Source organism: Colossoma macropomum, unplaced genomic scaffold (assembly GCF_904425465.1).
Source record: "Colossoma macropomum unplaced genomic scaffold, Colossoma_macropomum, whole genome shotgun sequence".
NCBI classification, from domain to species: domain Eukaryota; kingdom Metazoa; phylum Chordata; class Actinopteri; order Characiformes; family Serrasalmidae; genus Colossoma; species Colossoma macropomum.
Window position 1 is genome coordinate 21,694,722 of NW_023494810.1, and position 18,945 is coordinate 21,713,666.

Here is an 18,945-nt window from a genome sequence, read left to right on the forward strand (position 1 = left end):
TACTGCGTTTACCTTCATTATGATCAAATTGAAGTAATTATTAAGTATAAGTTCTTTTTTTTCTTGCATATCAAATAATATGATTATGGTGGATGGTGACCCACAGATAGGATGTTGCTCGGGGCCTTTTACTGGACATAATTTTGCCAGTAACTGTATTTATGTGATATATTTGACTCGTGTATAAATGAAGTACACATTTGAATCAAGTCAATTCAGTGAATCACTTTTTGCGGGGATTCGGGCGAGTTGTCTGTATTAGATCAGGCACAATTAGCAGATATAGAGGTAAAAAAAAGAGCAGCACACCACAGGATTTTTCAAGTTCAAGTGTTCAACTGATGGATTCTTCAGATATATATATAATGAATGAGATTGAGAGAGTGACAGATAGAGAGACATTAAGAGAAAGACAGTGAGCTGTGAGGCAATAGAGGCAACAGAATGATTGTCAGTTTTGTGGCATGCATGCTCCAACATATCCCTCTCCTGCCAATAGTGTCCCATACAGAAAAATAGATAATCTAAAGATACTAAATCACTCACACTCAGTATGATATGGACTTCAATGGATATCAAGTATTTCTCACCGTTTCGGTGCTTTTTTTTATACTGATTTGATTATTGGGGCACAGCTATCTGTTTAATCTTCCAACAGATTCACTGTAATTCATAGTGTTTTAATAAATAGCACTTTTTTTAAGTAAACAAACAAAAAAGGCTCAATATATCAGCATATAGTGTTACACTTGGCATAAAGTACATATACACATACTTACATACATATACAGAAATAAGTAAAATAGCTGCCACAGTGGCACATTGTACATCTCTTGAAATGTAATTAAAACACTGTCTGTAAAAAAAGCAAACAGAACATAAAAAATATAAAACAAAACAAAGCAAAAACCTACAGGTTGTTGTTATATCTCATCAGTTCGACTGATTAATGCAGAAAGAAAAAAAACGAATGGATTTAAGACCACACCTCCTAGTGGCTGTTGTTTGCAACTTTCATATTTTTGGCGCATTTATGAACTACTCTAGGCTTGATGATGAAGACACGGAAGGCTATTGCTTTCTGTGCTGTCGCATATAGTCCTGCGAATTTCTGTTTGATATGGAGGGCTTCTTTGTCAAACTGCTGACTTACCCTGATCTTTAAAGGAATACTCCAGCATCTGCAGCAGCACCTACCCTATAGGCCGCTGTTATATAAGTCCTTTCAGTAGTGTTGTAGTACTCAAGTCCGTTCTTAGTAACAGTCTCTGTCTTATCTCGGCCTCGACATCATTTGGACACGGTCTTACCTCTGTCTCAGGATAAGATAGAGTCTTTCCATGATGGCTTAACTGGGTACTATTTCTTTGTTGATGTTCATTGGTTCCAAAACTCAAATGTTCCCTGAGGGCAGATTGGAATGTTATTATTACTATGTTCTCATTTAATAATAAAAATGGATGTGTGTTGTTCGGTTTATGTTCAGTTTTAGAGAAGAAACGACAGAGAATAACCTCCCCATCATTTGCTTCCAAAATTTACGACGCAAAGTTGGACTAATACTATACTATAATAATAATTAATAATAATTATAATAATTAATAATATTTTAGGCTATATATTATTTAATGCTATAATGTATAAAATAAACAACAAATTTCTTTTTTTATATTTAAAAAAAATCTTAATTGGGTCTTGGTCTTGTGTCAGTCTTGACTCGACTACTACAAAGTACTGATTCAGACTTGATGTGTCCGGCTTGCATACTCACCTCTAGTGGTCTTGACTACAACACTAGTGTTGAGTGTTTTTATTATTTTTTTCATCATTTTTATCATTTTCAGTTTCCCATCACACGATGCTACCAAGCTGGGAGATTTTTATGTTTTTTTATGGACTATGGGCCACAGATGGTTGTGGCATCACCAGGGATCAAACTCATGATCTGTCGACGAGGTTTTCTGTAAGGTAACATCAAAACATTTGCTCATAGCAATTAGTCATAAGCTACAGATGCGGCAGATAGAGATTAGAGTATTCCTTTAAGGCCTGGACATTTTTTTCGGAATGCAGATGAGCTCTGCTAAGATGACCGCAAACTCACTCTTCCCCAGATACCTACTTAGATGCTACTGATAATAAGCCCTTTTATTTTCATCTGGGACCAGCTCCCTCCTGCCCAGATTCTAAGAGCAATTGCAAAAAACTGGTCTCAGGTCAGCATAAAAGGGCAACTTCCACCAACACATCCAAAACAGTGGCTACAAATCTAACACTATCAGACAGAGAGTTTCAAACAAACAAAAACAGTCACAACTGAGACAGATTTTCAGTATTCATACAATAATGATATAGTCTTTTCCATATACAATTCCAATATATATATTTATATATTTCTATAAAAAACATATTATAATCCATTTTATATACAGAAAGAGACACTGATTAATACCTTGCATAACCGGAGGGGGGGAAAACCTTACATAGTAAATTGCCATCAACACACCCAAGGAAGTAGACTAGAACTGACAGACTAGGGGCCAAGTACACCAGTTGAAAACGACCAGCACAAGGACTAAATAACTTGGGGTTACTAGGAAGTGACCGACGTGACAAGATATCTCCTTTAAGAGCAGCTACGCAACGAGTGCGTTCAAGAGTTCAAAGTTCAGGTTTTTTTCCCCTATTGCACCGTTTCCACGAAAGCACTGGTTTCGTTCGGGAGGGGGGGGTGGAGAGATCGAGCCTCCAAAAGTTTCCCCCCGAAATTTGGCATATCACTCTCGAAAGGCCGCAAGCATGTGTCCATACAGGTAGTGGGAATGCACTGTCAGGACAGAGCAGAACACAGATAAATCAGGAAAGTATGGTGTAGTATGGCTACACATGAATGAAAGTTACTAGAGACCAGTTAACACATCTTCCTCTGAAATAAATGCCAAACATTCCTTGGTAGCTTTCTTTTATTATATCAAATATTCCCTTAAGGAGGAAAAGTTATTTTCAGGACTTGCTAGTTGTTTTTTAGGATTATGGTCTTGCACTTGGCAGAAATGTTACTAAGGCTACTATAAATTAGCCTTGTCTGGAAACCTAGAAACACAGTTATACCAATAATTAGGATAAAATGTCTCAGAGCAGCTTACCTGGTAGCATGAGTGCAGTTAGTAAAGCAGAGTTAGCAGGAGTAAGTCCTGACGACAGAGGGGTCAAGTCTCTGAGGTGGTGGGGGTCCAGCTATGGCACCACAGGGACAGAGGGGAGACAACATGCAATGAGAGAGCAAGCAAGCAGGAAGAAGCTCCTTTATGGAGACTGGATACAGCCAGTCAAATAGGCTAAAAAGCTAACAGTATGGGTGACATCTAGCTGCAGCATGGCAGAACAAGCCCTAGGCTTGCCTCAGCAAAAACTGAGTGGAGGAGCCCAAAAAGTTAGCCAACTATCTAGCATTTACCTAAGGTTGTTATACAGCTTAAGTGCTGGTGAAGTAGCTCACAGTAAAATTTGGTAAAAAATTTGTTAAAGCAAATATACTGTTTCAGAGAAGGTATGCCACTTGGCAGTAAAAAAATGCTGAGAAAAAAGTGTCCCATATTTTTCCATCAAGTATGAATCAAATTTACTTACAGAAAATATATACTAACATACACACTAACATAGTAGCAGTATTATAAATACAAAATGTTTAATAAGTATTTTAAATAAAGTAAATCAAGTAAACCTGCTTTTAAAAGTCAAATTATATGAGACTCTTATTGTGACATTCCTGCAGAATTTGAGTGGTTACTGCGAGTGAAGTCAAGCGCTGGCAAAGTAATATTAATTCATTTCTTAATCCTGACCTGCTGTTTCTACTGCTATGAATGAATTTAGTCTAAGCAGGCATAATTAAGCATCAGCCTAAACTGATTTTAAACAGCTTATGGTAGGTAACCAGCAACAGCGTCTGGTGGGTGAGGCAAACAATCCAGGACGGATTTAAAGACAAATCATGTGCCAGTAGTTTGAGCTCCCTTCTGTAGTTATATGATTATGCCTAAAATTACAGAAAGATGGTTACATTTAAAATGCTCTTTCATTGTGTTTCTTCTAGCAGTTCTCAAACTGTGGCCGTGTCCTCCTGGGCGGCTGCAGGTGAATGCTAAGGGGGCTGCAGAAAAATCTCAGAAGTTGTATCTCTACTTACTAAGTGTTAATTTTGTCAATTTATGAAATCTGCTTCGGCCAAATCTTTCCACAAAGTGGACTTTAGACTTAAAATGTTGGAGATCTGCTCCTGTAGGGGTCCACTTGTGAGTAGTGAGTAGTGGCCGACAATGGCCTGCCTGAACAGGGCCAGTAATTTTGCTCACTGGCAAATGAATGGCCCCTCAATGCCCTGTGCACGCAGCCCTATCTCAAAAGGGCTAGCTAAAAGTGAGTTTTGAGTAGGGTTGCTAGCTGAGCTGTATTTGGGGAAGTAATTAACCCTTACTTGGAAAAAAACAGCTTGACCAGCACAAGCGTGTTAAGCTAGTTGAGATGGTAGGCCAGCTTAGCTGGTTGCCCAGCATAGGGTATGTTTTTGTCTGAGTTAGATGGTTTATTTGGTCTACCATCCTGATCTACCATCAACCTAGCTAAGACTAGTCAACATAAGATATAATCCCAACCCTTTAATTTTCCTAACATTAATGTGAGTTACCTCACCAACACTTTATCTAGCAAGTTAACCCTGGCCAACCACTTTCATCCACCAAAGTGGAAGTCAAATAGGATATGCCCAGTCAGGAGTTGAGAAGGGTCTGGCTGCAGACATGCACTCTCAGCCTGACATGCACCGCCGGCCTATTAGTGATGTCAGTGCACGCTCTGCCATGACAGTGTTTTTGTCGTTTTTAAGAACAAAACCAGCGAACCACATATTATTGGGCAACAAGAGTTACACTGAACATTGTCTTACTGATAATAAGGTAATTAAATATGGAAACTTTCAAAATAAAACCACAACGACAAGACATGAATGTCGGGTTTATTCGCAGAAAAAACAAAGCCATGCTGAAAATTAGAGCCGTTAGGAATAAAACCTGATGGTTTTGCTACCTAACGGGAATTGGCTTGATGATTGCCATTGGAGACCAGTAAGAAACAAATAAATGTATCTGGAATCAGTCCCAAAACATCTGATTAAATTATCTGAATCCTTTACACTGTGATATCAACTCATTGGAGAAAAAAAATAAAAAAACACCATTAGCGGCTACTGAAAACCACCAGGAACCAACAGATACTTTTAATGGGTTCTATGACTTTTTTCAACAGGGAGGCAAATTCAGTGGAATTCTCTAGCTGTGTTATGGCCGGAAAATGGAATAATGATGATGATATCACTAAGCAGAAGCAGCCAAAAGTTACCGTGCCGTTGGGCTGCTTTTGCCATTGTGGCAGAGAGTACATGTGCACGTGACGTCACTGGGGCTGAGAGTGCACCTGTCTGAGAGTGCATGTCTGCAGCCAGACTCTATTGCAGGAGTTAGGTCTGCTGGATACTACTTAATAGTTAGTTCAAAGGTTAACTTTATTTTAGTATTTTTCGGTTGCGCACAGCTTCCCTCTTAGCACTGGATAAACAGCAAAGAAATATCTTTTTTGCCATTCCCAAAATGCTCAGTGGCCATCCATATATTTATAGCGGAAACTGTCACTGCCATGGCATTGGTAGAGGCATCTGCTTAGCACTGCTAGCATAGAAACACACTGCAGCAAGCCAATGAGAAAGCTGAGCTCATTCCACCCATGGAGCACTATACTACCTTCAGGCTGCAGCTGTTTCTTGGGCACCACAGCCATGGAGGAGGGAATAGACATGGTGGTGAGGCGGAAGCCAGCAGGTAGCGTCTCGATGGAGCCAGGCATCATGCCCAGCCCCTGGCCCTCCCGCGGCCTGAAGCGCTTCCTCCATGACGGGGACCTCCGGAAAGACTTATCATCACTCTGTTAAGAAAGTTTTGCAAACTGGTAAACATACCCATTGACTACAAAGAACAACACAGCACTGAGTGTGCTTCAGTGAAGACATTTGATTTATACGAAACCATTCACCAGTATTACATGTGGACACTGGTAAAGTAGGTGGTCCATTGAGTGTTTCACACTACAGTATAGAAAGTTATTACCAGTGATGCTTGGCATGCACCTGTGACTGCAAATACTGCTCTTCTACTGACCGGGTTAACCCTACCTTACCTAATGTGTCTTTGGTGATTTATGGAGAGCCTTTGGTGATGCATTCTTTAACTCATTAGAATCTAAGAATCTGCTAGAGTTGTTGGTAGTGTGCATATCCATGTTAGGCAGAGTAAAATGAATGTTACTTGCATGCTACCGTGTTTTCTGTCTCTGTAAAAAAGCTGCATCATCCAGTCTTTATTGTTTGATGCACTAGGATAGTTTCTAAGTATCCACACACATTCAGAATGGAATTTAGGTCCTTAAGAATGATTAATGATTTGTTTATGCCCTTCTTGATTGTCAAATTAAATGTATCCAGATAGCAAGAGTGTAGAGACCCACTGTTGGCCCTATGATGGAAAGGCTAGCAGCCCACTGGCTTTCTGCTCAGCGTTTTCCGGGAGGCCCACAGGTATTTAAGCAGAGTGTTAAACAAAATAGAAGAGAACATTAAAAACTAGTTAGACTTTGTATGCAGGACAATCTGGGTGGTCTGAAGGTAGACCAGCAGTGGCAAACAGTCAACCTTTTCAAGCCAGTGGAACGATACATGCTTGCTATCTGGGTAATGACAGCAATCATGTTATTAAAAATGAAGAGTAGATTAAAATAGTGCTTTATTGCATTGTCATTAAAAGGTTAAGAGCCTTGAATTTCTTTCTAAAGCAATTCAGGCTGGACTTTAATGGCACCCACTTACCTCCTCCAGACGCCTGTCAGTCCCCAAGGCCAAGAGATTGTTGAACTCCCGTTCCAGGATCTGCCTGGCCTGAGCAATTAATAAGAAATACAAGAGTTAGAAAGACTATGAACATAAACGTGTTTGAGCTAACTACTGACCTGTTTTGCATAGCATCCCAGTATATTACAAGTGAATTTAGACTGCTTTTTGTTGTAAGGAAAAGAGCAAGCTCCTTGTTCATCACTGAAAAAAGTGATGCATTGAATTAACTTGAGTCAAACAGTACAAAGAGAAGACATTTAAAGTTTTACCTACAAATTTTACCTACAGACTCATTCTGAAATTGATGCCTGCAACATTTAAGAACTGTATGAAATTTTCAAGAAACATCTTAAACTGGTGAAGCAATCACGCTTGGGTATAAAAGGAGCATTCAGAAAATGCCTAGCTCTTAACGAGCAAGGATGGGTCAAGGGTGGCTACTTTGTGTCAGTGAGTAGTCCTACAGTTTAAGAACAACATACGACAGTGCCTAATATTATCAAAAGATACAAGGAATGTGAGAAACTTTTGTGCATAAAAGGCAAGCCCGAAAACCACGACTGAATGACCTTCAATCACTCAGATGGCACTGCATTAAAAACTGTTAGGCTTCTTTGACGCATATCACTACATGGGTTTGGAAATACTTTGGCAAACCATTGTCAATAAATGCTACATCCACTAAGTTAAGATTCTACTATGCACATTGGAAGACATACGTCAACAACGTCCAGAAATGCCGCCGATTTCTCTGGGTCACCTGCAATGGACTGATGCACAAACATGTAAAATGTTCTGATGAGTCAACCTTTCAGACTGCTAATGGACATAATGGAGGTTGTGTTGTGGGCTAAAGAAGAAAATGAGCATCCAGATTGTTACCAGTGTAAAGTCTAAAAGCCAGGTCTGTCATTGTATGGGGTGTATTAGTGCCCATGGCGTGGGTTTGCAGCACTGCCTTCTAGATGACGTCTTTGTCAGGGACGTCCATGCTTATTTCATCATGACAATGTTCAGCCACATTCTGCACATGTTCAACACAGTGGCTCCTGTGCCAACTTTTTGGAATGTATTGCAGGCATCAAATTTATGTATATATTTACAGAAATTATAACAAAATTCATGAGGTAAAACACCAAATATTCTGTTTTTGTACTGTTTTGATTTTAATATAGGTCAAACAGTATTTATTAATGAATGCTTTTTGTTTATAGTGTATTCATGTTACTGTTATTTTCTGTTTAATTAGCATTTCATACCATCCCAAATTTTTTTAGAGTTGAGGTTTATAATATATCCATGTGAAAATTAGGTAGACTTTAGAAAAGGGAAATCACTGCATCACTTTTTAGTGTGCTTGCATTGACCTGACTGTCCTTTACCTGGGTGTTCTGCATGGGTATCTGCAGGATGAGTGCAAGGCTGCTGAAGTCGAAGGTTTCGTCCAGAGCAATTAGGGCTCCGTGTACGCCACTCTCCAGCAGGTTATTGCTGTACTCCTTCAGCCCGATGGTCTGCACCCAGTGCATCACATGGTCATTGGTCCACACCAAAGTGTCTGTTGAGGGTTAGAAGCATATTTGATCTACTTTTGCCTTCAGTGGATATAATATAATGCTTGGGAGTTTATTGCAGCCAATTATTTCAACTGGAATCTATAAATTACTTGTGCGATTTAGCCTTTTATGGAGAAATTACTATTGAAGGGCTCATATCATAAAAAAAACTCACTTTACTAAGTTGAGTTACAATTTTCAGAGATACAGGCTTATTCATCATTACTTAACGATGGCTGTGATATTAGGCTATAAATAAAAAATCATGCTACATCATGTAATGCTAGTTAAAAGCAGAACACAGCCAAACCACACCCCCATACAAACACAATTCCGCAAGTCACCACTTTGATTTGAAAGACTGAAGCACTGAAGTTTGTGAAAGATATTAAATGGAAAACCATTTTTAAACAAAGAAAAAATCAAGTCGCTTTTATATACCACATTTAAAGGTCAAGATGCCGCACAATAATATCAACTAAAAAGTTACCAACAGTTACTGACGGCAAGACAGAACAAACCAAGACTGGACAGATGACTGAACACATTAAAAGGACTCAAATGCCTCAGAAAATAAAAGGGTTTTTAAAATGTGACTCTATTGTGGTGGATTCCTTTATGAAAAGTAGAAGAGAGTTCCAAAGTCTTGCAGCTACAGAAGAGGCCTGATAACCTCTAAACCTCATCTGAGAACGTGGAATGTCTAAGAGCAACTGAAGGAAGATCATAGTTGTCGTGAGGTGGAGTGGAAGCAGAGAAGGTTAGCGATATAATTTAGAGCCAAGCCACGCAAAGCTTTAAAAACGAATCATAAAATCTTAAATTCAACTCTGTATTTGACTGGTAACCAGTGCCGTGATGCAAGTACACGGGTAATGCTCTCCCTTTTCTTGGTACCAGTCAGGACCAGCTGCATACGTGAAAAGCTTGACTGACATTTCTAAGTACAGCAAGTTGCAATGATTGACACAAGAGGAAATATGAGAGCATGAACAACTGTTTCCAGGTCCTTAAAAAACAGGATGCTTTCAGGTTTTGCTCTACTTCCGAGTTTGCTTCTCAAACTTAAGGGCAGAATCAAAGATAACACCAAGATTTTTTACATGGCTTTGTACATTAGACAATAATGGCCCCAGATTATTGGCCATAGCTCTGGCTGAATCATGATTTCCGAAAGTAATAATCTCTGTTTTGAAAGTTCTTAGACATCCAGCACTTTATGCAGAGTACCATTTTCACTCAGTTTAAGTGGGAGATCGAGCTGTGGGTCATCTGCATTTTGTACTTCTAAAAGATTACCAAGGAGAGCATGTATAAAGAGAACAAAATAGGCCTATTACCCCACAAGTAATAGGCGCTGAGGAGGAGGAAAAATGACTTCTACTTTCCAGATAAGAGGCAAATCACTTCAGAGCAGTACCCTGAATGTCAACACCACACCACAGAAATGGCCAAATACACATTTATTTGTTCTGCAGTTTTTACTGATGAACAACATTCAGGTGAAGAAGTTAAATTTGTCCCCATTAAGCCATCACAGAGCGAGGTATTTTGGAGATGAAGATAGATTGAAGGCTAGCTAATCAGTTTTGCTGACTTTTTTGATAGTGACAGTCATGAATCTATATGAATTTAGTATAAAACATAAAAATACCTCGACGAGTCATCAATTTTGAATGAGATTTATGTTCACCTATGGAATTAAACCTCGACTACTAAATTAGCAGCAGAATATGAACATGCCAATCCATTCAGTAAACCAGCTATAATGACTATGAAAACAAATCGTTAAACAAAGATTTTAAAAGATTCACTTCATAAACGTCTGTATAATTGCTGCTATCTAGGAAAGAAAAAATCCAGTCAGACTCATCCGTCTCCTTATCTGACATAATATTACAGTACTGTCTGTCCCTCTGCATTTTTGGGACGCCCATCATAAAATGGGAAGTATCAATGTGTAACTACATGTTACAAAATTGAAAACTGGACTATTTTGATTAAAACAAACAAACATACACATGATTAATTATGAAAAATAAATTATTTTGGTTTTAAGGATAGAATTGAGAACAAGCACTTCAGTGTCTTTCCGAAGCATAGAGTATTCAAGTCTAGTTGATGCTGTTTTTGAAGTAGACACAATAAATGGTGGAGATCATTTACATATACCAGTCTTAAAGGCACAGTAACAAAAACAGCCTGTTTAATTCTAAGCATGGAAAATTGGCATGTAAAGAAGGATAATTACTGTTTTTGTTACATAAACCCACATAAATGTTATAAGTAGACCTCAAATACAAATATAATGTAGGACATGGCCCCTTTAATCCAGGGACAAGACTTCCTTTGTGCATAAAAACTACCCCACAGACTTCATACAAGTTTACATTAATTAAAACCAAAATCCAGTATTGAGATTCCACTGGTAGGGGCGTTCAGTCTTATCCACACAGGGCTGGTGTGGCTGCAGGTTTTCATTACACTTATTTAATCAGTTGGTCTCAGTCTTCAACAATTGGTCATGTGTAATCTGCTTTGTAATGAAAACCCACAGTCATACCGGCCCTTTGCAGACAGGAATAGACAACCCTGATATACTGTATATAGCTACAAATAACATTTAGCACAGAAACAAAATGCAACCTTTAGGAGAACAGCTTACTGGTTGTCATAGCCTACTGCATTTTCAAGATGCAAGCAATAATTTTTTTTTTTCAAAAATAATACTTGGCTAGTCTATTAACAGCAAATCAAGAACGCTATAAAACGAACAGATCAATAAATGCATTTTCAGAAAGAGTGGACCATGTGCGGTCAGTAAGAAATATCATTTGAAAAGTATTAGACTCTTAATAAAAGTATGAAAACCACTGCTTTATAGTACAGCAGCTGGTCAGTAAAATGAGATTATATGCACCCACAGTAACATACTGTCAGCAACACGTGTACATTCCTATTGATCTTTTCGCACAGCTGGCCAGGCAGCTTTAAAGAACAAAGCATGAAAATACGTGTGTGCCTGAGTTTGTGTATCTGATCTAAGTATGTGTGTGCGCGCATGTGTGTGGTATATGTTGATAGCGAGGCACATGAAAGGCTGTGGCAGCTGTGTCAAGTTCATGTGTCACGCTCAAGTTCAGCAGGGCGCCGGGCCTTTAAATGGATTTGACACTACAAGCCTCAGCTGTTGACCTTCCTGCCTTCCATATGCACTGGCTGCTCTAGAGCCACTAGATGATGCTGTTTCCCTAGAGAATTCAGCAGCCACCTCTTAGTATAACAAGTAGACTCACTGTTCCCAGGGCAACCCAGTGATGGTGAGGGGGTGCATCTTCATTTACTTTCATTTCATGAAAATAATATTTCAAGAGGTTCCTCTTTATCAAAAATAAACCCCTCTAAGAAAAAGAAAAAGGTACGGGTACGTTTTTGTTTGTCAAGATACAATGTAAATGTACCCTCCGAGGTACAACTATGATCTTAAGGACCAACTGTTTACCTTAAACAGGTCTTAAATGTACACTACTTGTCTTTCCCAGAAAAAAGGGGCATATTCGTACCTTTTCATAAACCAATGTTTTAAAGGGTCAAGACAGAGTGGTAGCAGTCACTACAACTTAAAAAATCAAATTGCACAACAAAATTGGTACAATTATGTTTCCTTACTAAAGATACTGAAGACGTACCCTTTAGTGTACCAGCCCAGTGATGTGAGGGACCAGCCCAGTCAGAGTTTAGTGCCTTTTATGTGGTGCCTTTTTTTATGAGTGTGGTGTATATACAGTAGAATAGCAAAGTCAAAATAAGTTCAAATAATTGTCTTCCATCAGCTGCAAGCTACTGTTGTGTGGAATATAGCTAGCTTAAGAGCAGTTACACTACATGGGCAAAAATATGTTAACATCCCTTGTAATTTGTGGTTTCTGCTATTTCAGCAACATCCATTGCTAACAGGTGTAGAAAGTATATAAAGCCATAAAGAAACAGTGGCAGTAGAATGGGCACTAAAAGGTTTAGTGACATTCAACTTGGCACTGCCATAAGCAGGGCTGTTTCTTGCTGTATAGGCAGTTATAATAAGTGGTACGATAAGCAGTGTAGGTAGTTGTTTAGGGCCCCTGGGCCACAAGCTTTTCTTCTTTTTTTTTAATATCACTCGTGTCATTCACAATATTGCTCGAAGAATATCTTATAAACATTGATGACTCTGCTTTCAATTTTTTTAAAAGTAGAAATGATGCCCATGGCACATTATAATTTACTTTATTATTTATATATATATTATTTATTTACAGCAAATTTATTTAATATTTATTTATAGCAAACAAATTAGTCATTTAAAGTTCAGATGTCTACTTCCCTTTATATAGTTAATTCATGTTTTAATGTGTTTACCTTGGCATTTGCTAAACTTTTGGCCTAATAAAAATGAACTGAAGATTAATTCTAGAGGTGGAGCCAGTAGGTACATTATAAATGTAGTGTAGCCCTGCCACTCATTTATTTATTTATTCTTGCAGATAAAATAATATGCTTACGGTATGTGGGGCCTCTTCTACTAGGATGTCACTTAGGTCCCCCAAATGTTCAGAAATAGCTCTGGTCATAAGATGCTTTCCAACAAGAGGGTTTGTCAAATTTCTGCACCGTTAGAGCTGCCCCGGTCAACTGTAAGTGCTGTTATTATGAAGTGGAAATATTAAGGAGCAACAAAAGTTCAGGTGCAAAGCCACACAAGCTCATAGAACAAGACTGTTGAGTGCTGAAAGGCGTAGCACTTAAAAAACTCACTACAAATTTCTAAACTGCCTCTGGAAGCAACATCGGCACAAGACGTGTTCAGCAAGAGATTCATGGGCTGAGTTTCCATGGCCGAGCAGCTGCACACAAGCCTAAGATCACTAAGCTCACTAAGTGAAGCTGGAGTGGTGTAAAGCTTCAACTGAACGCTGGAGCAGTGGAAACATGTTCACAGGAGTGATGAATCATGCTGGCAGTCTGATGGATGAATCTGGGTTTAGAGGGTGCCAACTATAAATTTTGGTAGAGGAGGAATAATGGTCTGGGATGAATTGGAACACTGACTCTGAGTCAGGTCTTATAGCCTTACACCAGTGCTGAACTTCACTAATGCTCTCGCAAGTCCACATTAATACACCATCATCTTGGATTGAGACACATACTGATGTGACATTTGGGTGTCCACACACTTTTGGCCATCTAGTGTTGCAGCTAGGTTCAGAAAACTGATAAACAGAAAGAAATGTCAAGCGTATGCACGCTGGACTGGCAGTGCTATAGAGTTCCCACAATGTTATTGTTGAATTAGTGCAGGGTTACCTTTAATTTCATTTTGGCACTCCTCTCTCCTTCTTTCCAGCTCCTTCCTGTCATAGTTGAGCCTCTTCAAGCACATGATGCCGTACTGTAAACTGGCTCTGTTTTAAATCAAAATACAGTCAGACATTTAGACCTTATCTTACAGGTGTGAATGGTTTGAATTTTAAAGTTGATAGAAAATGCCATTTGTCAGCATGTTGCTGATCAGACAACAGCATTCCAAAACAATTAAACTCAATTGTATGCTGAGGTCAGCGGCTCACTGCTCAAATGCAAATGACTGGGTGTGTGGTGTGTATATAATGTTTCTCAGACCCACCTGTGAAAGCTATCCACCATTTTGAGATGTGTGCGGAGATCCTTCTTAGTGAGGTGGTCCAGCATGCGAGCGTCCACCAGGCACTCCATGAAGTAGCTTCGATACTGGGGCAAGCCCAGGCTAGGCAGCCACTCGTTCCCAATCCACTCGTGATTCATATCTCCATATGCAAGCGTCTGAGGGCAACAAAGGATTACAGTCTTTTCTTTGTGGTTTGAATTTTTTCACTCGTTTACTTTGCTGAAGGAAGTTGTGCATTGAATGTACTTCATTCAGATGTGTACACTATTTCTGCATTAATCAGTCTCGTAAGGCCAGGATGGGATCTCGTAAAGAGAATGTCTGGGGACAGACATGTGAAATTTTGGGCTAAATGTGTGGGAAACATAGACTTATTAGGGTGGGAATAAACTTGATAGTGAAATTTTAAAGCAATTTAAGTCAGAGCTCAAGGTAGAGGCAATGTTGAGCTCAGTCGTTGGCCCATGGACGTAACGTAAGTTAGCAGCTTGTAAACAGCTGGCCAAGATTGAAAACTAAACATTTACCAGATTTAGTACATGTATACTGTCTTCAAACAGAGTATTATAATTCAGTGAAAGTGTTTACATGCACACCAATAAAATAATCATTATAAAACAATCATAATTATGATTTCAGGAGTTATCTGATCATTTAAGTGGTCATGTAAACAGCTTACTCCGATTTCCTGGATCCAATTAAGGCTGTTATCAGATTACTAGAAATCTGATTAAGAGAGCTGTATTTTAGCTCAGTAATTTTTCAGTGCACATGTACCCATACTCTGATTTCTTTCATTTTTCTAGTCTGTACAAAAACAGAGCGCTGCCCCAGAAACAGCAAGTAGCGTTTAACACAGCACCCGCAGAATGGCTACAAAATACTTTTGGAGCAACGCTGAAACTAACAACATCATTGAAGAAATTAAGAATTTGAATATCTTCATATTCTAGATGATATATATTCACATTTTCTGGTAAAGTGATTTAAAAAAAAGCCACAGCATAATGTTCGAGTTTTAAATTATGTTTACATCATGTATTTATCTGTGAGTTTACAGGCGGGTCGCAAGGCAGAAATGAGATTACTGTGTGACTCATATAGACCCGGAGTTTTCCGATTATCTGATTCCACAAATGCATGTAAATGCATTGAAAAACATACTAACAAAATCTGATTTTCTGCAGTTATTGGATTATTAATTGCATGTAAGCGTACTCAATTTGTGCAACAAGCACCTTGCTGACAAAACTAAATAGAACGGTGTTCCTGAAACATTCATTTGCAGAATGAACATCAGCTAATGCTAGCTAGCTTGTTTTTTTAGCTAAGTTGTTTTGCTTGTGTTGCTGGTTGTACTCCGGACATCAAAAGAGCCCAGACTAGAGAAATCAGAGGTGAGTTTTAGATAGGGCGCCCCCTTATTAGTGGTTACAGTCCAGCCACAAATGTTTAACAAGTTTCCCAGACGTGTATTCTTGTTACAAGAGCAGGTCTGGGCCTGCAAAACTCACCACTAATCAGCATATCACAATGCAATTACAACCAAAAGTAAGTAAACAGAAAGACAAAACAGGGTTAATGTAGGGCATCTTTTTTCATGCAGACAATATGTACACACTTGAATCAAGTAAATTGAACACATTATTTTTTTCAGTGTGTGATTTTAACATTTGTAACACACATTAGTAGCTTAGCAGTAAAAGTAGTTACTAAAAACTATTGATGATAACAAAGTGAAGCTACTTTCTTAACTGCTGAGGTCCTGTTATTTAACCTCAAATGAAAAACACCACTACTCGTTTTACCATTTTAGAGTCGGGCTGGGCAATATAGCAAAAATATAACATTGCATTATTTCAAAACATTTTATGATGTGCATTACAATATCTAGTTTTTTTCTGAGGTTTGATATGTCAGAGCAGACAAAATAGAAACGTTAATGCCACATTTAAAAACATGATCAAAAACTATGAATACAATAATTCTTTCAATGTTTCGTACACTGCACTACACTTAATCCAATTAAACAGGCCTAATTATGTTTACAATGCTTTTGATCAGTGTTCTTTAAGTGATTTATACTGTGATGGAGTATAAATAGTAAACATGTTTAATTTATTATTTTGAAAAAATTCATCATGCTCATTCACATTCATAGCCTGTTGCTGCTGCACTTTGTCGTGTATAGTGCATTTTTGCCAGCTTTAGTAGTAATATATGATTTTTATTTGAGCTATTTATAAATAATTTCAAACACTGACAACATATTCAAGCAATTCTTTTCTGCAACAGGCTAAAATGACTATTTTTCTTTTCTTTATGCCCCACAGATCCAGGAGGCATGTCAGAATAAATGAGCAAGGACACAGAGTGGCACTGCAAGGCTTTCTCTTGGTTAATGATCTGCTGTGGCAGCCAGAAGGAGACACAGTCTCTCTCTCTCTCTCTCTCTCTCTCTCTCTCTCTCTCTCTCTCTCTCTCTATCTCTCTCTATCTCTTTCGTTCTCTCTCTCTCTCTCTCACCTGTGCCCAGCTCCCCTCCTCGTTCTCCTATCCGTCAAATCCCAGTGTGACAGCGTGTTAATGCATCAACAGAGACAGAGTAAGTCCAGAGCATTTTCAAGCAGAGCGCAGTTAGCTGAGTACTCTACTGCCAGCCTTAAGAAGCACAGAAGCTGTGCAATGCCAGCGGCAAACAGAGATTTATCAGATAAACCACACGAAAAGATATGACAGTTAGCACCTCTCCTCAGGCTTAAAGTTTGTAAAGCCTGATAAGTGCTGATATTCAATATATCATCACTGTCAAATCAAAACTTACTGTTTAAAAAAAAACACCAGCTGCTTTTTACACTGTGCGACTATGACAAATATGACAGGGTACTTTATTACTGTATCAATGTACAATTTCGTTAAGATAGATTTAGCAGACCTGATACTTAAAGAATTGTATTATATATGTATATTGCATAGATCATTTGTAAACAATATTTCTATATTACTGCTGTCAAAAACCTAATAAATGATATAAGTATAATTTTATAGGTGACTAACTTCACATTATGGGTTTACTTAATATTATGGCATACATTCCAGTGAAAGGAAAATCTATTCCAGGACTTAAGCTTAATCTCTGTCTGGAATCTGGAAAACAACTCTTAATATAAGAAATGGCCCTTAAATAGCTTGATTTTCCAAGATTTCAATTCAGCATGAAATTTTCACTCAATGCAAACGGCAGCTGGTGTTTTAATTATGTATAAAAACAAACAATGTTACAAAGTGTTTTAATGACTGATGTTTATCCTTTTTCATTGAAAGTCACATAAAAGACTGTTCAAACTGCACTACTAAAGAAACTTTGATTTTAAATGTAAATTTTTTTTTTACTTTTAATGTTCAAATTATATTGAATATTAGGTCACAATAGCAATTATAATTAATAGATAATTAGTAGATCAGCTGTTAATTACAGGGTGGAAAATACACTGAACTTGTACTGTTACTCAGTTATTACTTACTTATTTTATTAAGTGTTACAAATCTCAACAGTCAGGAGATTATTCTCCTTTTTCTTGCCAGTTGAAATCCTTTGCATTTGTGCATTATTTTTTTTATTAAAACATCCAACTGAATTATATATCAGTGTAAAATGAAACTTCCCATAATTATAGTTTTTGTGCGAGGATTAGTACCGCATTAGTCAACGCACTACACATCACCAATGAAAAGTTAAATTTGCTGGAACACCAAATACCTTTTACTTTCACTCATGCAATACAGTGCAAAAGTCAGAGACCCTCTTTTATTTACTAAACCAATACCAAAAATGTTGGGATAGCATGTGACATGCAAATAAAAGCAAAAAGCAGTGATATGTAAATCAATTTTGAATGAAAGCAGTACAAAGACAAGATATGTAATGTTTTATCTTATCAACTTCATTGCTTTCTGTAAATATACGCTCATTCTGAAGTTGATCTCTGCAAAATGTTTCAAAAAAGTTGGGACAGGAGCGTAAGGATGTAATCATGCTCCAGTTTTTAAGTAGCAGGAAAGTCTGGGTCATTTATGAGCAAGGAAGGGTCGAGACTCACCACTTTGCCAAAAAACGCATCAGCAAATAATCCAACTGTATAAGAACAACATTCTTAAACAAGTGTTTAGATATTTCACCCTTTGCAGTGCATAATATCATCAAAAGAGATTTGGAAATATGTCTGTATATAAAAAACAAGGCCAAAAACCAAATCACAACTAAATGCTCATGACCTTCAATCCCAAAAAAACTTTGACAAACTGTTGTCAATAAACACTGTTCGTCGCTGCATCTACAAATGCAAGTTAAGACTGTTCTATGCTAAGTGGAAGTCATATATCAACAGCATCCAGAAATGCTGCTGACTTCTCTGGGTTTGAGCTTATCTGAAATAGACTGATGCACAGTGGAGTCAAACTTTCAGATTATTTAAGGAAATAATGAATGGAATTAATGTTTTGTTCACCAGGCTAAAAAGGCAAAGAAGCATTCAGACTGTTACCAGTTTAAAGTTCAAGAGTATACTGGGTATACTGGTGCCAATGGACCCCCCCACGACCCAGAAGGATAAGCGGCTTAGAAGATGTGTGTGTGTGTGTGTGTGTGTGTGTGTGTGTGCGTGTGGTGCCAATGGCTTGGTTAACTTGCACATCTGTGAGGGCCACCATTAATGCCAAAATATACATATTTTGGAGCACCATATGCTGCATTTGAAATACTATCTTTT

General features: G+C 38.1%; 1 protein-coding gene across 1 annotated transcript in view; it reads right to left on the reverse strand.

Annotated features, from left to right (window-relative positions):
* Positions 1–664: 664 nt before the first annotated feature.
* The window catches only part of ppfia4 (PTPRF interacting protein alpha 4), a 191,746-nt gene continuing 173,465 nt past the window's right edge, over positions 665–18,945 (reverse strand). Inside the window, exons 23-30 of the mRNA XM_036559543.1 lie at positions 16,703–16,729; positions 14,156–14,331; positions 13,837–13,934; positions 8,320–8,495; positions 6,914–6,982; positions 5,796–5,976; positions 3,147–3,237; positions 665–2,827 (exon numbers count right to left, since the gene is read on the reverse strand). Coding sequence (XP_036415436.1) covers positions 3,179–3,237; positions 5,796–5,976; positions 6,914–6,982; positions 8,320–8,495; positions 13,837–13,934; positions 14,156–14,331; positions 16,703–16,729 — 786 coding nt within the window. The 3' untranslated portion in view covers positions 665–2,827; positions 3,147–3,178. The remainder of the gene's footprint in view (positions 2,828–3,146; positions 3,238–5,795; positions 5,977–6,913; positions 6,983–8,319; positions 8,496–13,836; positions 13,935–14,155; positions 14,332–16,702; positions 16,730–18,945) is intronic.